The sequence below is a fragment of the Camelus ferus genome, chromosome 9, assembly GCF_009834535.1.
Source record: "Camelus ferus isolate YT-003-E chromosome 9, BCGSAC_Cfer_1.0, whole genome shotgun sequence".
NCBI classification, from domain to species: Eukaryota; Metazoa; Chordata; class Mammalia; order Artiodactyla; family Camelidae; genus Camelus; species Camelus ferus.
This window is the reverse complement of record NC_045704.1, coordinates 28,470,740-28,496,771: the sequence shown is the minus strand read 5'-3', so window position 1 is coordinate 28,496,771 and position 26,032 is coordinate 28,470,740. Positions and strand designations below refer to the sequence as shown.

The 26,032-nt window shown below is 36.5% G+C and overlaps 1 protein-coding gene across 1 annotated transcript in view; it reads left to right on the top strand.

Moving 5' to 3' along the window:
- The window catches only part of NETO2 (neuropilin and tolloid like 2), a 53,015-nt gene extending 27,916 nt beyond the window's left edge, over nt 1–25,099 (top strand). The window contains exons 7-9 of the mRNA XM_032486249.1: nt 4,340–4,568; nt 19,438–19,551; nt 20,653–25,099. Coding sequence (XP_032342140.1) covers nt 4,340–4,568; nt 19,438–19,551; nt 20,653–21,233 — 924 coding nt within the window. The 3' untranslated portion in view covers nt 21,234–25,099. The remainder of the gene's footprint in view (nt 1–4,339; nt 4,569–19,437; nt 19,552–20,652) is intronic.
- The last annotated feature ends 933 nt before the right edge of the window (nt 25,100–26,032 follow it).

The following is a 26,032-nucleotide window of genomic DNA, read 5'->3' as shown; positions in this document are numbered from 1 at the left end:
AGTAGAAGTAAAAACATGTTTACACAAAACAAACCTGAGTGTGAATCTTCATGGTAACTTCATCCATAATAACCAAAAACTGGGAAAAGTCCAAGTGTTTTCCAGTTGTTGAAAGAATAAACTCTGGTACATCTATGTAGTGAAATCTATTCAGCAGTACAAAGAGATGAACTGCTGGGACAGACAGTAGCAGAAGAGTCTCAAGTGTGTTGTGCTAACTGAAAGACTCCAGACGCAGAATACTGTGTGATTGTGTTTCTGTGAAATTGTGGGAAAGGTGAAGCTGCAGGACAGCAAGAGAGCACCATGGCAGGGATCTAGACTGGAGATGGATTCAGACTGCCGAGGAGCTTCAGGAGAGAATTTTGGGGGGCGATGGGACTCTTCTTGATTATGGTGGCTGTCGCGTGACTCCGTGCGTTTGTCAGAGAATTTTATTATGTATTACTTGAGATGAGATTGAATGTCTTGGTATGCTCAAATGTCAGCAAGGATTGAGTAATGGAAATGCTCTTAACTTGCTTTAGAAGAATAAATAGCTTTAGCCACTTTTGTAAGCGATTTGGCATGCTCTGGTAAAGCTGAAAATGGCCACAACCTGCAGCACAGCAACCACGCTTCTAGATATACACCCAGATACTCATCACACAAGAGCGTAATGAGAGTACAAGGGTGTTTGCAGCAGTATTTAACATTTTAAAAAGTAGACAAGGATAACTGGATAGAGATTTATTTCTACAGTAGATACAAGATTTTTAAATGTACAAAACAATACCATGCATTTTATAGATACAGAAATTTAAAAATCTAAAAATGCATGGGAATTATAAAAATCATGCTCAGAATAGGGTATGTAGGAGAGACAGTGGGAACATAGGAGACTTTAGCTGTGCAAGTGACCCTTGAACAGCGCGGGGGCAGGGCCACCGACCCACTCACAGTTGAAACTCTGAGTATAACTTTACAGTCGGCCCTCTGTATCCGAGGTTCTGCACTCACAACCAGCTTCAGATGGTGTGTATTTATTGAAAAAAATCCACATAAGTGGACTTGTACCGTTCGAAACTATGTTGTTCAAAGATTAGTTGTGCACAGGTTGGAACTATGCAGGTCCACTTATATGCAGATTTTTTTCAATGAACATTGTAGTACTGCAGGATCCACAGTTGGTTGAATCTGTGGGTGCAGAACTATGGATACGAAGGAACCACAGATACAGGGAGGCCAACTATGGGACTTGAGGATCTGCAGATTTTGGCATCCAGAGCAGGTCCTTCCTGGAACCAATTCCCCATGGATACTAAGGGATGACTGTACAGAGTTTTGTTTTTGTTTTTTTTTTCAATTTGATAATATTTTTAATAATTAAATATTTAAATGTGTAAGTGAAATTAACACTTTAGGTCTTGCTCCTTTTTGAAATACTTCATGAAGAAATGATTCTACAAATCTTTTTTTATAATTTTAGGAGTATTATTTAGAATGTTGAATATTGGAGAATGTTTTAATAAAAGTAAGTTTTTTTTTTTAGAGTTAACATAAAAAATACTGTACACAGTTGACATAGGAATTGGATCAAATTTTTGAAACTGTTTTAAACGAAAAGAGTGAACAGATGGTTTTGTTTAAGAAATTTAAAAGAAAAATGTTAAAGACCACCATAATCCTTGAATATTCAAAATGGAGTAAACTAGTTAATAGGTGATGTTCAAGAAAAATTAACTTATGTATACAGAAGAGGTCACTGGTGTTTGAGTATATAAGTAGTGTTTTAGTTTGTTGTTATCAGTGGCCTTTCCATAAAAATAACAGCTGTCTGAGGATTTCATTGCATTTCTGTTGGGGTCTTCGGGGGCTCCAGTAAATAGCATCCTTTTCCCCACTAGAGTCATGAACCAATTGAGAATGTGGAGATTGAAAATAGCCCCTTTATTACAGCAAAAGCTGGGGAAGGAGCTTAGAGAGTCAGATTGGATGTGCTAATTCCCTACACACTAGTTCCACCTCCCACCTGGGTCTAGACTGAACCATCCCATCCAAGGGAAGTGCTTCTGCAGAAGAGACCCATTTACCCGGGTCACTGTTTCTTACTCACTGGTCCAGGGAAAGACGGAAGGAAAAAGAGATTGTGTTCCTCCCCATCTAGATAAGTCGCTCCACCTCCTGGGGAGGGTATAAGAGAGCTGCGAGGCCAGGAGTGTTCTGTAAAAGACCTCATCTTCTGCGATCTGGGGGAGAGAAGAGCAGTTGGCGCTCCCCTCCACCCATTTCAGTTTGTCGGCTTCATGTTAGAAATGCTTTCTGAACTAAACTATTAACTTCAATATTTAACTATATTCACAATAGAAAAGAATTTCATTCTTGTCATATGATTTACCTTACAACTTTGCCTTAAAGTGTAACCTTAAAAGTTACATCTCTAAAGAGCAGTTACTGTGGTCTTGTAAAAGTACTGTTTCTTTCAATTAAAAAATAAAGCAGAGTAAATACTTCAGACTTCTCATTTTCCTGATGATTAGCTCTACCAAAACTAGGTTTTATAAACCGAGTCACTTTTTCATTAATTGCCCAGAGCAAGAATTATACTGGATATAATTAGCATATGATCCTCTCATTGGAAGACCTTACAATCTAATGGAGAAGACAGATCATTACAGTATTAGTGATACTCACTACCAGAGAACCATGGGCAGAATGTTTTGGTTATATAAATGATGGAGAAATTAATGAGAACGGATGGTATATTTAAGCAAACATATTGCTTCTATATTAAAGTACATTTATGGAGATTTTGTTAAGTTTTGAAATGGAAATCCATTACCAGTAATTTTCCACTATTCTCATTAAAGTGGCAAACTGGTCATTTCAAATAAGCCTAAATTACTATGTCAAATATAGCTCTTTGAGCTATATTTTTTGGTTGTTTACTCTTGGTTTTATGCCATCAAGGTATTTTAGGAGGGAAAATATCCGACCTTAACATTTTTTTTTATGGGCGTGGCGTCATCCTTCTACTGCAGAGATTAACAGCTAGCAAGTGAATACTCATTAGGTATCTTCAGTGGTGATCAAAGAAAATCTTTATTCTTCATTCACTGAAATTTTATTTTAATCGTAGAGTCACATATGAGCAACTAGAGCCAAAAGAATGAAACCGGGTGTGAGAGTGTATGTGTGTGTGTGCCTGTGCACATGGAAGGCACCCAGGGAATGGGAAGAACATACACTTTCAGGGTAATACCAACCTAGCTTCAAATCCTCGCCCTCAGTAACCTTGGGCAAGTTCCTTAATCCTGCTGAGCCTTAATTTCCTCCCTGTCTATAAAGAATAATACTTGCTTCATTCTGTTCTTTTAGAGATTATGCTCAAAGTCTTTCTAAGCCCACAACCTGAAGATTAATGTTCATGGTCTTTCTGAGCCTACAATCTAAAGGAAATCTTCCAATAAGGATGGGCCAAGCATACTTTAAGAATAACTTAGTGCCAGGTGGCAAGCTGCCTATAAAATTTGAAGGCAGAGGATACTAAACAAAATAAAACACTAATTGTGTTTATTTTGATACTCCAGTTTAAATCTTTCTGACTGAAAATGTAGAAATTGTTATTTATGGAATAAAATCTTAAAACCACTTCAGTATGCAATGGTAAGATAGCAGGTAAATAAATGACAAGAGGGGGAGAGTATAGCTCAGTGGTAGAGAGCATGCCTGGCATGCATGAGGTCCTGGGCTCAATCCCCAGTACCTGCATCAAAAAAATAAGTAAACCTAATTACTCCCCTCTACAAAAAAAGAAAAAAAATTAAATATAAATAAAAAAATAGATAAATAAATAAATAAATAACATCCTGGAAATTATTGCAGCTATGAAGAGAATAGATAAGTTTCGATGTGTTACAGCCAGGATGTGTGTATCTTACAATTAAACTTAGGTTTTTAAAATGTGAAGAAAAACTGAAAAAAGTTAATCACAATAATTGTTAGAGTAACAGAATTATGAGTGTTTCTTTTATTTTCCCAGTTTGTTAGCACCATGAGATTGTTTCTATAACAAGGAAAATGGGTAAGACAGTCATGCCTCATAGAGCAAAAAAAAAATCTCTTTATAGACAAAACACAAACTTTAGGTTCCTTGATGCTTGGTTCCATTAAGACAACTATAGAAACAGACCATTAGTCTTAGTTCTTTTACCTACTTAGACATCAGCCTTTAATCTGTTGTGTTTTTTGTCTGCTGTTATAACTCAATTCAGTCTACATAGTGATTGGATAGTAAAACTAGAAAATTAAAATCAATGTATATTTTTAAAAAGTGTTTTTCATTGTTTTATTGTTACAGATTTATTTGAGGTTCCTTGATTATCAGATGGAGCACTCAAATGAATGCAAGAGAAACTTTGTTGCAGTCTATGATGGAAGCAGTTCTATTGAAAATCTGAAGGCCAAGTTCTGCAGCACTGTGGCCAACGATGTAATGCTAAAAACAGGAGTTGGGGTGATACGGATGTGGGCAGATGAAGGTAGTCGGCTTAGCAGGTTCAGAATGCTCTTTACTTCCTTTGTGGAGCGTAAGTAAATAGTTCCTGTAACATTGAGATCTTTTACATAATCATTTATTCAGAGTACAATTATTAAGTATTTCCTTTTGACAAAGACTGCAGGTCACAGAATGTAGAAGTAACTTGGTCTTTGTATTCTCAAGGAGTTGACTGTCATGGGTGAAAAAAAATGGAAATGCATAAATTGAAGCACTATCTTAGTATAAAGGGATAAACACATAATAGGGGATGCAGAAAGTGGAGACTTCTTTCAAGATTCTCAAAACTCAAAGTAATTATCAGTAGTGTTAATTTAGTGTGGTGAGTAGTTGTGAATCCACCAGACCATGCATCCCCAAAGATTTAGATAGACTGTTTTCTTATTTTAACTTTTTAATTTTTAAATAATTTTAATCTCATACAAAGTGGTTGAAAATAGTAAGAGTTCTCATATGCCCTTCACTCAGATTCTCTGGTGTTAACGTCTTACCAAATCATAGTAAAGCTGAAAAGTAACAGATAAAGTATTATTAACCAATACATAGACCTTACTCAGCTATCACTAGCTTTTCCACTGGTGTCCTTTTCTGATCCAGGATCCCACATTGCATTTAATTGTCATGTCTCCTTCAGTCTCCTCTGATTAGGACACTTCCCAGCCGTTAATGACCTTGATGCATTTGAGGAGCACTGGCCAGTTACTTAGTAAAATGCCTGTCAGTTTAGGTTTGTCTGTGTTCTCTCGTGGATTCATTTGAGATTATGCATTTCTGTCAAGAGTCCCATAGAAATTACAGCATGCCTTTCTCAGCACACCACTCCAGTGAGGAGGGGTTACAGGATGTGGGTTTTCCTTACAGTAACTTGGATCACTTCCTTAAGGTACTGCCTGCCAGGGTTCTCCACTATAGACTTAATTTTCCCTTTCTAATTAATAAGTCTCTTTGAGAATGTGTATATCCCCTTTGTTGATGGTTTCCTTTGTGGTGCAGAGCTTTTTAGTTTGATGTAGTGTCATTTTTTTATCTTGCTTTTATTTCTTTGCCTGAGGGGACATAGCCAGAAAAATGTTTCTAAGACTGAGAGCAAAGAGCATACAGCTTGTTTTCTTCTAGGTCTTACATTCAAATATTTAATCCATTTGGAGTTGATTTTTGTGTATGGCATAAGGTAGTGGTTTCATTCTTTTCAATATGGCTGTTCTGTGTTCCCAGTGTCATTTATTGAAGAAGGCTGTTCTTTCTCCATGGTACATTCTTTGCTTCTTTGTTGTAACTTAATTGTCCGTGTGTGTGTAGGTTTATTTCTGGGCTCTCAGTTCTGTTTCATTAATCTATGTGTCTGTTTTCTACAAATAACATGCTATTTGGAGGATTTTGGGAGGGGGGGTTTCCTCAGTACAACTAACATTTACACTTTATTTAACTCTCAAAAATGTGCTGCTTTAGAACAAAAAACTTCATTGTCACTTTAGATTTATGCATATGTAGAATACATCTTTCATTCCTGATTTAATGGAAATTCTTCTGATTTTTTCTATCACTATCATGTTTGCCATTTTTTAATTGAAGTATAGTCAGTTTACAATATTGTGTTTTGGGTATATAGCATAGTGATTCAGTTATATATTTTATATATATATGTATGTGTATATATATATATATATATATATACACATACATATACACACACACATACATATACATGTATTTACACACACACCTTTTCATATTCTTGTTCATTATAGGCTCTTACAAGATGTCGAATATAGTTCCTTGTGCTGTACAGTAGGACCTTGTTGTTTATCTATTTTGTATATAGTGGTTGGTATCTGCAAATCCCGAACTCACAGTTTATTCCTCCCCACCTCTTTCCCCCCTGGTAACTGTAAGTTTGTTTTCTATGTCTGTGAGTCTGTTTCTGTCTTATAAGTTCACTTCTTCCATTTTTTTAGATTTCACATGTAAGTGATATTATAAGGTATTTTTTTTTCCTTTCTGACTTACTTCACTTAGTATGACAATCTCCAGGTCCATCCATGTTGCTGCAGGTGGCGTTATTTCATTCTTTTTAATGGCTGAGTAGTATTCCGTTGTGTGTATATATACCACATCTTCTCTATCCATTCATCAGTCGGAGGACAGTTAGGTTACTTCTGTGGCTATTGTGAACAGTGCAGCCATGAACTTTAGGGTGCATGTATCTTTTCGAGTTAGAGATTTCTCCAGTTATATGCTGAGGAGAGGGATTGCTGGATCACATGGTAAGTCTATTTTTAATTTTTTAAGGAATCTCCATAGTCTTTTCCATAGTGGCTGCACCAATTTACATTCCCACCAACAGTGTAGGAGGGTTCTTTTCTCCCCATGCCCTTTGCAGGAATTATTGTGGACTCAGTATTCTTTTTCTGGTTTCTTTAGACGTAAGGTTAGATTTGAGATTTTTCATTTCTTGAAATTAAGTCTGTATTGCTATAACCTTCCATCTTAGTATTGCTTTTGCTGCATCTCCATAGATTTGGTATGCCATACTTTCATTTGCCTTGAGGTACTTTTTAAATTTTTCCTCTCATTTCTTTGCTGACTAATACTTGTTTGGTAGCATTTGTTTAGTCTCCAGATATTTGTGATTTTTCCAGTTTCCTTCTTGCAGTTGGTTTCTAGTTTTATACCATTGTGCTCAGAAAAGATAATTGATATGATTTTAGTCTTAAGTTTATTAAGACTTTATTTTGTGTTCCAAAATATGGGCTGTCCTTGAGAATGCTTCATGTGCATTTGAGAAGAAATGTGTATTCTGCATTTGGTGGATCGAATGTTCTGTATAAATCTATCAAGTCCATCTGGTGTAATGTTTCATTTAAGTTCAGTTTCCTTGTTGACTTTTTGTCTGGGTGACTTATCCTTTGATGCATGTGGGGTGTTAAAGTCTCCTACTGTTACTGTGTTGCTGTCAATTTCTACCTTTAGGTCTGTTAGTAATTGCTTTGTATATTTTGTTGCTCCTATGTTAGGTGCATATATATTAATAACTATTATGTCTTCTTGATAAATCATCCTCTTTATCATTATATAATATCCATGTTTGTTTCTTGTTACCTTTTTTGGCTTGAAGTTTATTTCGTCTGATAAGCTACCTCCACTTTTCATGGCTGCTGTTTGCTTGGAATATCATCTTCCATCCCTTCACTTTGAGCCTATGTTTGTCTTTAGCTGAGGTTAGTTTCCTGGAGGCAACATACAGTTGGGTCTTGTTTTTTAATTCTTCCATCCTCTCTGTGTCTTTTGATTGGTGAATTCAGTTCATTTACATTTAAGGTGCTTATTTAAATGAGGACATAGTACTGCCATTTCATCTTTTGTTTTTGGTTGCTCTGTATCTCCATTCCTTTTTCCTTGTGTTTCTGTCTGCCATTTTAGTTTGGTGGTTTTCTGTATTTTTTCAGCTTCCTCTGTTTTTATGCTTCATGTCTCTGCTCTCGATTTATGGTTTGTTGTTACTATATATGGTTTGTATAAAATGTCTCATAGTTAAAATATCCCTTTTTTTCTGCTCATAGCACCTTGTCTTCAGTAGCCTATATGAATTCTAACCTTTTTTTCCTCCTCTTTCATGTTTTGTTGTCTTATAAAAAGAATTATCTCTTTTATGTTGTGAGTTTGTTGCCAAATTGAAGTAGCTATAGTTATTTTTACAGCTTTTCTCCCTTAACCTTTATGCTGTGATTAAGTGTTTAACAACCTATTCTGATACAGAGTAGCAATTTTCTGATTCTGTTTATCACCTTACTCAAAATTTCATGTACTTTTGCCTTTTCATTACAGTTCGGAGAGCTCCTTTCAACATTTCTTGTAAGACAGGTCTAGTGTGTTGATGGACTCTCTCAGCTTTTGTTTATCTGTGAAAGCTTGCTTTCTTCTTCATGTCTGAATGATAATTTTGCTGGAAAGAGTCTTCTTCACTGACAGATTTTTTTCTTGCAGTATTTTGAGTAGGTCATTCCACTCCCTCCTGGCCTGTAGAGTTTCTTCTGAGAAATCTGATAGCCTAAACAGGGTTCCTTATAGATTAATTTTTCCCTCCCTGGCTGCCTTTAGAATTCTTTCCTTGTCATTGAGTTTCAGCTGTTTTACTATAATGTGTCTTGGAAAAGACCTTTTGCATTGAGGTGATTAAATGTTCTCTCCACTTCATGAACTTGTATATCCAGTTTTTCCTCAGGTTTGGGAAGCTCTCAGCTATTATTTCTTTAAATAAACCCTCCATTCCCTTCCCTCTCTCATCTTCTTCTGGGATACCCATTATCCTAATGTTGCCCTTCCCAATAGAGTTGGATAGCTCTCATAGAATTTCTTCATTCTTTGGTCTTAATTCTCTTCCTTTCTACTTGTATCATTTCTAGATTTCTGTCTTCAGACTCACTAATTCTCTCTTCTGTATGGTCTGCTCTTTCCAGTGCTTCTCAGTGCTTTCTTCATCTCATTAAGTTCTTCATTAAGTTTATTTCTGAGCACATGGTTGAACGGCCTTTCTGAGTTTTCTTGTAGCTGGTTGAGTTTCTTTATGACAGCTAACTGAATTCTCCATCAGTTAGCATTATTTTGAAACTTTAAGTTTGGTTTCTGGAGAATTGTCATTTTCTTTTTGTGATACCACGTTACCATGGTTCCTCAATTGTGCTCGATGACTTACCCACTGCTGACACATTTGAAATAGCAAACACCATTTCTTCTTTAGGTAAAGCTTTTTTCCCCCCCTACTTGATTCTAAGGATTCAACAGGTTAGTAATTAGAGGTCTTTCTTTTTTTTCCGGTAGGTGGCTCTCTAGCACAAATTTTTGGTTTCTCTAACCTGCGCCACCTCTGGTTATATTTGAGAATCATTGTTTTCATTTTCTCATTGATTGTGCCTCCAGGGTCATTGGTACCTTGCTGCTGCTGGCATCACTGCCTGGGGTGCTGGGATTGCAGGGACCTCCACCACATCTGGGGTCTCTTGGGCCACAGGCTCTGCTGCCATGGGAGGTAAGATGGGTAGGGGGAAAGATGGAGTTGTAGGCGTCTCTGCTGTGACTGGATTTGTTAAGTTTGTGGGTGACACTGTTGCAGGCGAGGAGTAGGCTGGAATTGCTGGCACCTCCATACCTGGAGGAGTGTGGTCATAGGCCCCAGTGCCTTTGGTTCCCTGTGGCTGTAAGCGCCGTTGCAGCCAGGAGGCTGATGTTGTATGGGCTACTTCCCCTGCTGCTACCAGGTTCTCTGGGGCTGCAGGCTCAGCCACGGTGGCAGAGTGAGTCTGCTCTTCTCCTGGTTCCACGTCCTGTGTGTTCCAGGCTACCCCACTATAGATGTACAAACGTGTACAGCTCTTCAGCATCCTGGTCTGTTGGGCAGAGTTGAGTTATGGGTATTTTACTGGCTGTAGACTGAAGAGGAGAGACAAACAGAGCATCTTGCACCCCCATTTTGCTGATGTCACTCCCTTTTATGTCCTTCTATGTTGCATAGTTTTCATTCTTACATTTAGGTCTTCGATCCACTTTGAGTTACTTTTTTAATATGGTATAAGGTAAGACCCAGCTTCATTCTTTTGCATGTGAATATACAGTTTTTGCAGAATCATTTGTTCAGAGGACAGTCCTTTCCTCTTTTAATGATCTTGGCAGCCTCATCAAAAATCAATTGACCATAAATGTGAGGGTTTATTTGGGAGGCTGTTTATTCCATTGATCTATCTGTCTATCCTAATGCCAGTACCAACTGTTTTGATCACTGCAGGTTTGTAGTAAGTTTTGAAGTCAGGAAGAGTGAGTTCTTCAACTTTGTTCTTCTTTTTCAAGATTGTTTTGGCTACTCAGGGTCCCTTGAGATTCCATGAATCTTAAAATAGATTTTTTTCTATTTCTGCAAAAACTACTTTTGTAATTTTGATAGGAATGACGATGAGTCTATGGATGCTTTGAGTAGTATTGTTACCTTAACAATATTAAGTCTTCCAATCCATGAACTTTGGCTATCTTCCCATTTGTTATCCTCTTTAATTTCTTTCAGCAATGTTTTATACTTTTCAGTGTACACATCTTGCATCTCCTTGGTTAAATTTTTTCCTAAGAATTTTATTCTTACCAGTGTGTTGTAAATATTCCATTTGTCCGTTGCTAGTATATAGAAATGCAACTGATTTTTGTTGACTTTGTATCCTGTAACTTTGCTGAATTTATTTAGTGTGTGTGTATGTGTGTGTGTGTCTGGTCTTTTTAGGGTTTTCTACATATAAAATCAGGTCATACGAACAGAGATAACTTTACATTTTCCCTTCCAATTTGGATCCATTTTATTTCCTTTTCTTGCCTAATAGCTCTGGCTAGAACTTCTAGGACTATATTGAATAGAAGTGAAGGCAGACTTCCTTGTCTTGTTCCTGAGCTTAGAGGTAAAGCTTTCAACTTTTTACCATTGAGTATGATGTCTGTGGGGTTTTTGTATATGGCTTTATCATGCTGAAAATTTTTCTTCCATTCCTGCTTTATGGAGTGTTTTATCATGAAAGGGTGTTGAATTTTGTCAAATGCTTTTTCTGATTTAATTGAGATGATCAAGTGGGGTTTTCCTCTTCATTCTGTTACTGTGTTATATTACACTGATTTTTGTATGTTGAACCATCCTTATATCCCACTTGGTCATGGTGTGTAATCCTTTTAATAGGTTGATGAATTCAGTGCTAGTATTTTATTGAGAATTTTTGCATCGATACGCATAAAGGATATTGATCTGTAGTTTTATTTCCTTGAAGTTCTTTGTCTGCTTTTGATTTCAGAGTAATGCTGGCCCGTAAATGAGTAAAACGTGATCCTTCCTCTTCAACTTTTTGGAAGAGTTTGAGGATTGGTGTTAATTTTTCTTATGTGTTTGGTAGAATTCATCAGTGAAGCCATCTGGTCCAGGGCTTTTCTTTGTTGGTAGGCTTTTTGATTACTGATTCAGTCTCCTTGCTATTTAGTGATCTGTTGAGATTGTCTTCCTTTTTGTTCGGTTTTGGTAGATTATGTATTTCTAGGAATTTGTCTGCCTCCTCTAGGTTGGCTGTTTGTTGGCATATAATTTGTTCTTAGTATTCTCTTCTATTCCTGTTTATATCTGTAAAATTTACACTAATGCCCCCACTTACATTTCTGATTTTAGTAATTTGAGTCTTTTTTTTCTCTTTTTCTTAGCCAGTGTAACTAAAGTTTTGCCAATTTTGTTGCTCTTTTCAAGGAACCAATTTTGGGATATTTTATTTTCTCCAGTTTTTTTTCTCTGTTTATCTCTGCTTTAATCTTTATTGCTTTAATACTTCTGACAGAGGCAAGGAACTTTGAGTTTAGTTTGAGTAAAGTTTAAGAACTTTAGTTTTCACAATTACTGATTTGAGCTCTTTCTCCTGTTTTTAATGTATGCATATATAGCTGTAGATTTCTTTCTTAGCACTGCTTTCACTGCTTCCCGTAGGCTTTGGTATGTTGTGTTTTCATTCTCTTTTGTCTCAAGGCATTTTCTAATTTCCCTTATGATTTCTTCTTTGACCTACTGGTTGGTTAAGAGTATGTAGTTTAATTTCCACGTATTTGTGAATTTTCCATTTTTCCTTCTGTTAGTGATTTTTAGTTTCATTTCATTGTGATTGGAAACAATATTTTATATAAGTCTTTTAAAATTAAGAACTTTTTTGGTGGCCTGTCATATGGTCTGTCCTGGAGAATGTTCCATGTGCACTTGAGAAAAGTGTATATTCTGATGTTCTTGGGTGGGGTTTTATTTTATATGTCTGTTAGGTCCAGTTGGTTTATAGTATCATTCACATCCTTTATTTCCTTGTTGATCTTCTGTGTGGTTCTCTTCATTATTGAAAGTGGAGTATTGATGCCTTCAACTGTTATAGTAGAACTATCTAATTCTCCCTTAAATTCTGACAATGTTTGCTTCTTATATTTGGAGGGCTCTGATTTTTGTTCCATATATATTTATAATTATTATATCTTCTTGGTGAATTGACCCTTTTATCAATATTCAGTGTCTTTTGTCAGTTATGAGTTTTGACTTCGTCTTTTCTCTAATAGAGGCACACCACATTTTCTTTGATAAAGGCACACCACATTTTATTGCACTTCACTTTATTGTGCTTTACAGATACTGTATTTCTTACAGCGAAGATTTGTGGCAACCCTGTGTTGAACAAGTCTGTTGACACCATTTTTTCCACATTTGCTCGCTTGGTGTCTGATTCCCATTTTGGTACTTCCCACAGTACTTCAGACTTTTTCATTATTACTACACTTGTTATGGTCATCAGTGATCTTTAATGTTACCATTGCAAATAGATCATGACTTGCTCTTACAATGTTTAGCATTTTTTAACAATAAAGTATTTTTAACTTTGTATTACTGTATTCAGTGTATATACATTGTTGTTTAGACATAATGCTGTTGCACACTTACTAGACTACAGTATAGTGTAAACATAACTTTTAATGCACTGGGAAACCAGACAGTTGATGAGACTCACTTTATTGGACTGCCCGCTTCATTGTGGTGATCTGGAACCAAACCCGCAGTCTCCCCGAGATGTGCCTGTATTTGTGTCACCATCTCAGCTCTCTTTTGGTAACTGTTTGTGTGTAATATCTTTCTCCATCCTTTAACTTTCAACATATTTGTGCCTTTAGATCTAAAATGACTGTCTTTCAGAGCACTATATAGTTGGATCTTGTCTTTTCATCTGTGCTGCCAATCTCTGCCTTTTGAATGGAGAGTTTTATTCACTTATATTGAAATTTCCTTACTAATGATGAAGGACTTTTGCCATTTTGCTGTTTGTTTTCTGTGTGTCTTATAGCTTTATCATCCCGCATTTCTTTGGTTAGAAGCCTTCTTTTGTGTTTAGTTGACTTTTTTGCAGTGACACATTTGGATTTCCTTTTGTGTATATGCTTTAGATATTTTCCTTGTGGTTACAATGGGAGTTTTGTCTTTTTATGATTGCTTAAATCTTTAAAAGTCACCTTTACTATTTTATGAACATGCAGGAACTTTTTCACATTAAAGGATGCTGTAGCTCGTATGTCGACACACTGACCTAGCTTAAAAATGAGAACTGATTTTAGAGTTCTTCCCTTAAACTCCTGGTAATTCACATGAACAAATCCCCACAAGGAAAATTGGTTCTGCTGCCTTTGTATCTCCTGTAAGAATACAAGTAACTTGTTAGTACTTCCTGATGATTATTTTGTTGATTTGGCTCATTGTAAGTGCAGATCATATTGCATTAGCTTTCACAAAAACTGCTTTCTCACCATCATGGTTTTGACTTGATTTTCAAAGGCCCTTAACTTTAATCTACATTTGGGCAGTGCTGGTTAGCCTCTTTGATGGGTCCCTTTCCTCACAGTCATCTCCTGTATGAAGAAAATTACCATTTAAAGACTCACCCAAACTGCCTGGATCTAGTTGCATGTGTATGTTCACATCACATATTTTTAAAGATAAGTGGTTATCTTATCTGTTGTCCTCATGAGAGAAACAGACATCTTAGCTTTTATGTTCTGGCTGATGAATATGGTATAATGGTAAGCTATATGACTTTTGTATATCCAACATTAGTAAATAATTCAGTGTAACAGTAAGGTAGTTTTCAGATTTTTTTTGAGAAATCTGGGAATTAATAATTTTACCCTTCACACACCAGAAATTAACACAACATTGTGAACTGACTATACTTCAATAAAAAATTTTTTTACCCTTTACTTACAGTTTAAGATATTATGTTATTATTCCATGGATTCCTCATTAATATCATGATTGTATATGACCATATACAGACTTTATTATAGCTGATCTCTTCTATCTTTAATTTTAAAGGACTTTTTGAATTGCCAGATGGTCAGTTGGGTTATGAAGTTAGTTTAGCCAGCCAGCCTTCCAACCTGCGTTTATTTATTGATTTAACTTTTACCATATGAGGTACTGTGTTTGCTGTGAAGATATAAAACTGGATGAAACAGTCTCTGCCCTAAAGGATGTTATAATCACTTAGGTGAGGTGATATGTATGCAAATGAGGCAAATACAGGATTGACTATGACAATAACCATTTGAGACAGAAAACAAAGTGCCTTCTTATTAAATATCCAAGTTACTTACAGTGGGCAGCATCAAGTATGGAGCAAGTAGATTTTGGGGTAGGTAGATTTTAGAAGGTAGAAATGTTCATTGAGGTTGTAATTCCAGACAGGCAATAGAATGAACAAAGGTAATAAACCAGAGGTACTTGGACCACAAGAAGTGGTGGAAGAGAGAACGGAGAGAAATGAGCCAGGAAAGGTAGCTTAAAGCTAGAACTCGAAGACCTTTCAAGTAAAGACTTTAGAAAAGACTTTTCAATTGAGACTTTATGGTACAGGCATCAGGGAGTTGTGAAAGGTGTTAATACTACAGAAAGATGTGATCAGCGCTGTGCTTTCACTGGGGCATGGAGGCTAGTTAGGAGGCCACATCCATAGTCAAGGTGGGAAACCAGGAAGGTCTGAACCAAAGCTGTGACAGGGAGGAGAAAGAAGAGCTGTGGAGACAGACCCCACAGGCTTGGTGACTAATCAGGGTGTGAAGTAACAGAGAATGAGTTAGAGGTACCGGCAGTTTTGGGCCTGGCACACTTAGAAAATGAAAATTGAACAGATAAAAGGAGAAAGTATTGAGTTATTCTGGGTATAGTGAGTTCCTCAAGCAGTGGTAAATGCCAGGAGTTCAGCAGTGGATTCACCACAAGTAGGCTGTGCTTCTTGTTGACCTATGGACGTAACCTCAGTTTGTTTCTAGACTTTTTTTTTAATTTGAAAACTTCTCGAACTTGAGAAATAAAAAGCAACTATACAAAGGCTGTTTCACTGTTTCACATAAGTACAAATCAGTACTTGATGCAAAGATGTAGTTAGCAAGAAAGCCTTTTAGCCTTCTTACTTTCTCTTTGGTACACTTCCTCCCAACACCTTTACCCGCTGTCCAGTACAGTGTCTATCAGCCACATGTCGCTGGTGAGCACTTATAATGCGGCCAGTTTGAAATGTACTATAGTTAGTTATAAAAATACATCCCAGTTTTCAAAGACTTGGTATGAAATAAAGAATGTAAAACAGCTCATTAATAATGTTTTATATTGATTACATGTTAAAATACTTCGGATATTATTTCAGGGCTCCCCAGCACCACCCACATGTCAGGTGATTTGCTAGGACCCAACACATTCATCCTCACAGCGAAGATTATTACAGTGAGAGGACTAGCAAGGGAACAAGACTGTCTGAGTCTGGAGAAATCCTTTCACGGGCTTCCTTATGCTCTCCCCCTCCCAAGAGGGGCACACTAGAGGGGTTCATTTCTCCAGCAACAAAAAATGTGGTAACATACAGTGTTTCTGCCCAGAAAAGCCCATTTAGAGACTCAGCGCCCAAGGTTTTTATTGGTGGCTGTTCACATAGGCACTCTCAGCCTTGCATGTACCAAAATTTTAGACTCACAGAAGGAGAGCAAGTATTTGGCATAAATGACACTGTTAACACAAACTCGGCACCATGAACCACCCTTATCAGTCAGGGAAAGGGGAAAAGCCAAGTTCCCAGATGCCAGCCAAGAGCCAGTCTTGCACGCAGATCCTTCCGAAGGAGCAGCCTTGGTCCTGCTGTATTAACTCTCTCTGCACAGATACATTAGGTTAAATAAACTGTTAGTAAAGTTAATTGCACCTGGTCCTTTTTAAAGACTTTCATACGGCTACTTGCTCACATTATATTTATTTTGGGCAGGAGTGATCTAAATCTTACATGAAAAATTCTTCTGTAATGTGTGTTAGTTAAGTTATATTCTCTAAAACGCTAACGATTTCTCTTTAGTACAAACCTGAAAAATAAACGTGAAAAGCCTCTTGCAAGTGGTATCTTTACCCTAATCACTAAATGCCAGACCAACTGAAGGCTGCAGTAAACTTAGCTGCATATCCCAAATTTAGCTTTATTACCCAAGAACAAAGAGAAAACCATCCCTCCAAAAAATGTGATTAAAATAAAAAATTTCATAAATTTTTGTAAAACAAAAATCCCAGTTTGAAAATCTCCTTTGATAAGCACATTTGAGAGCTCCAAACAGTACATTTTTACATGCTTATCATTAATTCAGATTGTTCAACTCTTTCTTTTGTTCTTCTCTAAGCTGTTCATGATTTGTACTTATTATGATTTCATCCATTAAAACAATATTTCTGAAGAGATTTATATAAATGAACTAATTCTGCATGAGAGATTCACTTCATATCATACCCATTGTAGATTGCAGATGTGACTAAAATAGTATAACTTGGCTGAAGTGAATGATACAGAATAGCAATCAGAATATGTTTGACTTCTTCGCAAGCACTGAATACTAATGTATGCCTCACCCTTTAAGAAAGGAAATGGTTTTAGGAAAATAATTTCTAGGACTTGAATTGTGAAAGCAGCAGAAGATATTTTTGTTAGAATAAATCCATAATGTGATTTTCAGTGACATACTGCCCTACGGGCTCCCTGCAGGCTTAGTTGAAGGATAGAACCATCTTTCAGCATCATTGCCACATCTCATTAGAAGTAGAGGGGAGCTGAAATCCTAACCCCGTCTTCTTTCCCGCACCATGACCCAGGAGTGGGTAAAGTGGGAAAGTAGAAAGAACTCAGGCTAGAAGAAGAGAGCAGTTCATAACTGGCAGTATTTTTGCTATTATCTTTGTCCCTTATAGCCATTTTATATAGTTTTAAATTGAAGCATGTCATTAGCATCCCCTGTCAATAACTGAGACTTTGAGTCTCATTATAAACAGCCTTGCTTCTTCACTGAAAATCCATGAATCTTAATACATTTGTAATTATAAATATAGCTCACATTTCTACAACACGAAGTCTGACAATACCAGTGCTGCTTCCTAATTGCTTTAGATTATAATGTGGAGAACAGTTATAAAGAACTCTGCAGTAAAAACTAAGGGTGTTTTCACTCACCATTCAATCAATAAGAAACACTGAGCAAAAGACCTCTCTTTTTGCCACTTTTGAAGCTTTGAAGAGCCATCAAAGTGTGGTCACATAATATTCTGCTGATAAACTTTAAGAGCTATTGATAGTTTGACTCAGAAAGTCAGAATACCTAGAATCCACAGGGTTGTTTATAACATCACTCACCCTGTCTTGAAAATAGCTTCTCTACCCTGTATCCCCACTTGTGAACTGGATAGAATAAGTAAAATTAAGATTCAGCATATGATATAGTAATATAGGATATAATAGAGTTATGTTATGATATGTAAACAAAACTCCAGTTTTTAAAAATGAGGAATTCAAAAATGCTATTTATTCTGTAGGACATTTGTTATATTTTAAACTGCACACATTTGTGTAATATAATTTTATGATATATACACAACTGAAGTGGGTACACTAGCTAATTCTGTACTTGAATAAAATACCACCATACATCTTCATGGGCTTTTCTGTTCTCAACCTAACAGCTTATTTATGTAACTAATACTTATTGTCCTTATGATGAGCTTTGAAACCATTAAGCATTTTTTAAGAATTATACAAAATATGAAGTTACATGGTATATATTCCATTTATCTTTACTGTTGAAAATAATTTTTTAATTTCAAAGAGTGTTTTTTTTCCCTCTTTTTCTTGTGGTAAAATCAGCATTACATAAAGTGTGCTATTTTAACCACTTTTAAGTGTATAGTTCTCCAGTGGCATCAGGTACGTTCACAGTGTTGTATTGCCATCACCACCTTTCATCCCTAGAACATTTTCATCGTCTCAGATTGAAACTGTGTACCCATTAAATGCTAATTGCTCCTTTTTCTCTCACACCATTCCCTGATAATGTCTGTTCTACTTTCTGTCTCTATGATTTTGGCTACTCTAAGTATCTCATGTAAATGAAATGATACAATATTTGTCCCTTAGTGTCTTGGCTTATTTCACTTAGCATAGTGTTGTCAAGTTTCATCCATGATGTAGCATGTAACAGAATTTCATTCTGACTTTTAAGGCTGCATAATACTCCGTTGGATGTATAAGCACATTGTGATTATCCATTCATCCATCAACAGACACTTGGGCTGCTTCCATTTTTTGGCTCTTGCACATAATGCTGCTATGAACAGCAAGCGTCTGTTCGAGTTTCTGCTTTCAGTGCTTGTGAGCATATATCTAGAAGGGGAATTGCTAGAGCTTATGGTAATGGACATCAGTTTTTGATGTACTATTTACCGTAGCCACTACACCACCTTACATTCCTACCAGCAGTGCACAAGGGTCCCAGTGTCTCCACATCGTCACTAACATTTTCTTGTAACATTCTGAATAGGTGTACCAGGCTATATACTAGTTGTATAAGAACCATGGGAAATACAGTTTATCCCTGAGTATCGGGTTTGAACTGCCCAGGTCCGCTTGTAACTGGTATAACACGACAGTGTTACACGACGCATACTTGGTTGACTCCGAAGATGAGGGTCTGCAGCTACAGAGAGCCTACTCCAGGACCCAAGCATCTGCGCTTCTGGTACCTGCAGCGGGTCCTGAAACCAGTCCCCTGCAGGTACCAAGGGATGATCGTATATTCATACTGTCATTACGCTAAAAACAATCTTTGGTGCCCAGCCTAAGTACAAGTTTATGAGTCGGCATCACACGATAGCTTATTGTTTGCATAGTACAGAGTGGATTCATAGAAAGGCCTTTGAGGTAAAATATTGACTCTGTAAGAGTAAATGTAAAATAAATCAAGATTTATCATCTGTATGCTTTCTGTTCTCAGCAACAAAGTTTTCTTTTTTCCTACAGCTCCCTGCACAGGCAGCACTTTCTTTTGCCATAGCAACATGTGCATCAATAACTCTTTAGTCTGTAATGGCGTTCAGAACTGTGCGTACCCTTGGGATGAAAATCACTGCAAAGGTGAGTCCACAGGTGAAGGCCAACTTTTTTGAGAGAAGAGTGGCCATTGCCTTTCATGAAGAATGTAAAATGTCTTTTGCTACAACTGTGCTTGGCATAACTGCTTTGGCAGGAATGAATACATATAAAATGTTCTCTTAAATGGATCACAGGCCTCTGGAATGTGGTAAAAGCAAAGAAAAATACTTATTCTCAACAAGAGTATTTTTGTAAGATTATGTTTTTTATCTTAAATTGTTCAACAGTAAGTCATGGTATTTCCTGCCCTTATTTTCTCAGTCATTTCTGCTGTAAAGATACCTTATTCTCAAAATAATTTAGAATGTAACCTAGGGTTTTGTTATTTTTAAATTATATGGAAATGCTGTTTAATAAAAATCAACTGATAGGTTCAGTCTTACAATTTAAAAACAGACTCATTATAAGGACTACTTTTTTTTTATTCCATAAACTTCCTATGCTATATTTCCAGTGTATACTCTCTGAAAGATAAATATGGCTTGTGGTAATACTAATTGAATATCTACAAACTGGTTATTAAATCTCTGTTTCAGTAGTAAAGTTTTATTCTCCCAAGAGTTCAGTGAAAGTTTAATGTAATCTGATACGGCTATTTTAAGTACTTGAGATGAAGTTATTTTCAGGTGATCATTCAAAAACAGACCATGATAGCATACCTGAGTGGGTTAGTCAGATCATTTTAGAAGTTCTCTCTTGCTTAAGGCCAGCAGTAGAAATACTGTGGGTTTACCCACACCTACCGCAGAGCAGAAAGCTGAACTTGATAGAACAAGAGTATTTTGTTTTGGTATTTTCTGTAATCATGTGTTACTTTGATTTGCAAACTGTATGCATTCATCTGCCTTCTCAGTAAAGAACCAAGTCCTTTTCTTTTTTTGTAATCTGTCTAGCTGTGTTATGATTGGTTAGTTTAACTAGAAGTCATAGGATTATTTTGTGTTTAAAAACCTAATTTAAAATTGCATTATCTGTATTGTATTTGACCCAGTGTTCTGCTTTACGTAAAAATACTTTTACCAGTTTGTGACCGGACTCTAATGAATTTTAAAAGTCTCATAGTTTTCTTTTCTCTTTCTGCAGAAAAGAAAAAAGCAGGACTATTTGAACAAATCACTAAAACTCACGGAACAATTATTGGCATTACGTCAGGAATTGTCTTGGTCCTTCTCATTATTTCTATTTTAGTGCAAGTGAAGCAGCCTCGAAAAAAGGTCATGGGTTGCAAAACTGCTTTTAATAAAACTGGATTCCAAGAAGTGTTTGATCCTCCTCATTATGAACTGTTTTCACTGAGAGACAAAGAGATCTCTGCAGACCTGGCCGACCTGTCGGAGGAGCTGGACAACTACCAGAAGACGCGGCGCTCCTCCACTGCCTCCCGGTGCATCCACGACCACCACTGCGGGTCGCAGGCCCCCAGCGTCAAACAAAGCAGGACCAACCTCAGTTCCATGGAACTTCCCTTCCGAAATGATTTTGCACAACCACAGCCAATGAAAACATTTAATAGCACCTTCAAAAAGAGTAGCTACACTTTCAAACAGGCGCACGAGTGCCCTGAACAGGCCCTAGAAGACAGAGTAATGGAGGAGATCCCCTGTGAGATTTATGTCAGGGGGCGAGAAGACTCTGCACAAGCATCCATATCCATCGATTTCTAATCTTCTACTGAAGGTGACCCTGATTATTGAGTGTGTACGGGCGCAGCCCGCAGAGCACCATGCTGCTCTCAGCAGCCAGCCCTCTTCTCCTGTCAAAACTGGAAAGACCATCATTTCCCATTAACCTATTGTAATGGTGAAGTTTTTATTATCTCAGGCAGTCTATATATGTTAACCCAACCGAGGAACTTAACTCCATTCAGTAAAAAAAAAAAAAAAAAAAGAGCATCTATTGTTCAGTGTCACACACACAAAGGCCCAGTCGCACAGCATGAGGAGGCACGGCAGCGCTGCCCAGGCTCGAGCTGCCCGCGGGCCTCAGCAAAGGAAGGCGCTTCTGGCAGACACAGCTCTGTCAGTGTTTTGGTCCCATGATAAGTTTAAAAGCAAGATTTTTCTTCGCATTCCTTTTATTTTCTCTCCTCTAAATTTAAATTGTTTTAGAAACCAGTAAGTTTGCCATTGCAGTTTCTTACATAAGTATTAAACAGTTAATGTATCACACATATTTCAATATAGGCATTGTTCTGGGATTTGTCAAAATACTACTAGTTACTGTGGTAAGTGCCAGGTAAGACCCAGAGTTGTGTTTCATCCATCTGTTTCTTCTTGACTAGTTTCTTTACTGCTGTCTTTTAATTACTGGATCCTTTGTCCTTATTTTCTGTGATACGATTTAGCACCTTTAAGTCATATTTTGTCTTAGTATATTATACTAGAAAGTTTCATAATCCTGGGATGTAGGCACCATTGCCAGTTATGACTAAAACTTGAAAAAGATTAAAACTTTTAGAATTTCTTTGAAATTTCCCAAATTTCATCACATTCAGCAATAGCCCATTCATTCCTGTGAGCAGAAAGTCATTTAACTCATTTGGGAGGAAGCCTATAATCACATTTTCTTTCCAGTGTTTCTCATCATTAGATCTGTGTTTCCTATTATTTTTATAAAAAGATCCTTTCACTCCCTTTGTATTGATTTATCTCATGGTGTATGGTAAGCAAGGTTATATGGGAGCTAAAGGAAAATGCCTAAGAAACTGTATAAGCCTTTAGATTGCTTCTTACTTGGGACAATACATTTTTCTAATTCTTATGAGGAATAACAATTTTCACTTTTTTTTAAACTGCATTTTTGACCTTATGTTTTTTTTATGGTATATAAACAATAATTTATAAACATGATATAAAAACTCATTGTTTTTTTAGACTTTTGATATTATTTGATACTGTACAAAACTTTATTAAATCAAGATTAAAGACCTACACGGCAGATTCCTCAGTGTTCACGTTAGCGGCTTTGTATACAAATATGCTGTGATGGAACTGTGTGCTCTAATTTATTGTGAAGACCTTGGTAATGTATACATAAGCTTCTGTTTCCTTTTGTTATTGCACTTAGTTTATGATAAGTTTTTCTCTGTGATATTTATTGTTCTAAATCACTACACAAATCTGATATTAAAATACACACTGTTACATGATTCTTCAATCATGTTATTTATGGCACTGAGATTTTGGATCTTTAGATATATATGGAAGGGAATCTATTTATCAAATTACAACAAATACAGACATGCCATTTAAAAGAGATAAATTCTCGTTTTCTATATTTTTTGTAGTTCCCAATGAAATGTGAAATAGAAGTTTCACTGAATTTTGTTAATTCTTTTAAATATCACATCTATATGTTTCTCAGATTAATGAAAACTGTGACCTTAAGTATACTACTTCTTCAGAATGTTTCTTATATCACACTTCTTTTAAAGTATTTAATATCCAGGAGATAGGAAAATCTACACATAATATAGTCATGATTTAAGTTTTTTTTACGGCATAATTTCCTGTTTCAAAAATACAATTTGGGAAGGTAAAAAGACTTAATGAATGTAGTATTCAATGAACTAATAAACCAGAGCCAGATTAGACAGCTAAATTCTTTCAAAAGCTGTTATTTAAATAGGCATTTTAGTAGGTAACGTGCCAGCCAGCATTTGAACATAGTAAATCCTTAATGTAGTAATAACTGTGATCTCATTCTTCATGATGATGAAAGGAAAGTTACCATATCTTCTATGTAAAATCGTATCTGTTATAAAGACAACTGTTAAATCCATTTCTAACATCTAGATTATAGTAGAAAATAATACAATATGCTTAACTGGCCACTTGTTTTTATTTTTATTTTTGAAATTTGTATCCTACTTTCTTTTAAAAGGGCGTGAAGAGGCCTACAAAATGTAAAGCCTTTAAAGAAGACATTTAACATTAAAACAGCACAGAAGTACATGGTTTCAGGCAACTGAGCAAGTTGGACAACAAATTTGGTTCTAAATTTTCTTGCTGCTAAAACAAATGGTTTTGTATTTCAAAACAGAAAATTCAAAAACTTGTCACAAGAGGCTGGTTTTTTCTTAAACTAAAGAGAGGATTACATTGGACATCTCCGTGAATGTAAAGAAAATGCAAAATACAAAGGAAGGTCATAATAATAAATCTTAACCCAATGAAGGCACATCTTACTGTGATGTGGGAACACTGGTTTCTGATCAGTTTATCTGCCGGGGTAGAGCTAAAGATCCAGGTGATCGACAGCTAAGCCAGCCTGGGACTGCCGCATAGGATATGCCTTCACTGAACCCTTGATGGGTGTCAGATCTCCTTTATCTCTTAATTGAACGTTTGGCAGTGTGCTACAGGAGGAGAAGAGAATGAAACCAACAAACTTCAGGCATTGTTACCAGCATAATGCTAATTGTATATATTCTCTCATCTTTGAAGTCAGTGTGAAAACTTTGCAAATTGTTTACTAATGTGAAAGCCATAAATTTAGTAATTTAAGATAAAACTTAGCCATCTTGTGGAAATTATTACACCCTTCACAGAGAGTATAGTACCCAGTGTTAAACACAGAGAGAAAAAATGTAGATCTAGAGGAAGAAGATCTTCAATTCAGGAGCAGCATTAAGTCCACCTGTGCAGGACTGTCATCATCACCGTCCCTCTGTGACATCCCTGATCCCAAAATTAACACAAGATGTCAACCCCCAGGTGCCGTCACATGGCAGGAAACCTCTAATCCCAACATCAAAAGCACTTATTATGAGTGAAGTTCTATGTACCTTTTGTGAAGGGAAACACTCACTCCAAAGGTTTAACAAAAAGCAAAGGATTTTCCCACATTTCAAACCACAAAGAGATCAAAAACATTCCTTTGACTTAACAGCTTTTGTCAGTGTCTTTGTCATGTTTCAGATGATGATTAGGCATTAAAAGAACCTCCTAAATGTCTTCTGAACGTCTTTATAGCTCTGCTGTTGTCTGATGAGGATACCTTCTTGTTTCAGGAGCGCCTCAGCTGATGAGGCAGGACAGGAAAAGCCTAGTTGTGATTACAGGAGTAATTTCCAGCCAGAGAAGAGTATGCTCTCTTGCAAAATGGTGTCTGCTATGTTGTTCATAATCAGAAGGAACCTTGGGATTTGGGGGGGGGGGGTTAAGATTCAAGAAGGATGATCTGGTCCAGTTTTATTAATGACAAGACTGAAGCCTAGAGAAGAGAAGTGAGCGCCCACGTCTCAGAGCTAGTCCAGCACCCCTTCCTTGCTTCCTGCTGTCTCCCGCTTTAGCCGGCTACGTCTTTGGAAAGCTGTCTTTCTAAACAGCAACCCAGATGTTTCACGAAAGCTTATTAATCACTCTCATTTAAAATGTAATTTATTCTACAATAATTCTTTTTCAAAGCATTATGTTTTACTTTGTTATTCTACAATTTTGTTGCCATAATTTCTTGGCACCTGCAAACTCTGTGAGACAATTACTGTGAATTCTTAATAAACAATTAACAATTTGTAGCCTTGACACTAGACAGAAAGAACTTTCAGTGTTTTGCTTTTGTGATCTTTTTGAAATCTAAAGGAAACAATGTATACTCTAGAAATTAAACACTTGTGTGCTGTATCTCTTGAGTTTGGAGAATGATTTGAGTTCTGAGCCATTAAAATGACAAGTTGACCTCGCATATCATTTTAGCTTTCTGCAAAATCAGTTATCCGTGTTTTATGTACTTCTACTAACAGCAGATTCATCATTCTGAATTTGCTTTTCTTTGGCAACTTTTCCATATATTTCTGTGATTGGTTTAATGGCTACAAAAGTCCAGGAAATTAATGACTGGGGTGCACATTTATTATGTACATTCTTGAGTATATTTTTTGAAGCAATGATTTTTCTTTTAGAGACGAATGTCCAGACCATATAAGACTTTTCATGTGTTTAATCCTGAATTTGATACTTTACGGTAAAGAAGTTGACCCTTGAACTGGAAATACAACTCGTGTTTTGATTCCCTTGCTTACTGAAATTTCTAAAGTCTTTAGAATTGGCAAAGAATCTTAATTTCCTTCCAGGGCAAAGTTGGCATTTTCTGTCCAGTTGCTTACAAAGTGAAATAGTCGTAGTTATGATAAAAATAAAAGCATCCTCAGGCTTTTAGACCATTTTAAGTTTTCAAACTAATCTTCAAATGAAAACGAATATATGTATGTATATACATGGCTGGGACATTGTGCTGTACACCAGAAATTGACACATTGTAACTGACTGTACTTCAATAAAATTTTTTTAAAATAAATCTTCAAGTGAAGAACTTGAAGAAAAAAGATACATTTAGCCTTAGGTTGCCTGCAGGATCCAGGTGCTGCCTCAGGTGACTGGAGTGGCTATGAGGTCTTCAACAGAGAGACTGTCAGAACCACGCTGTCCTTTTGAGGTGCAGAATGCGTTGGTCACAGCCACAG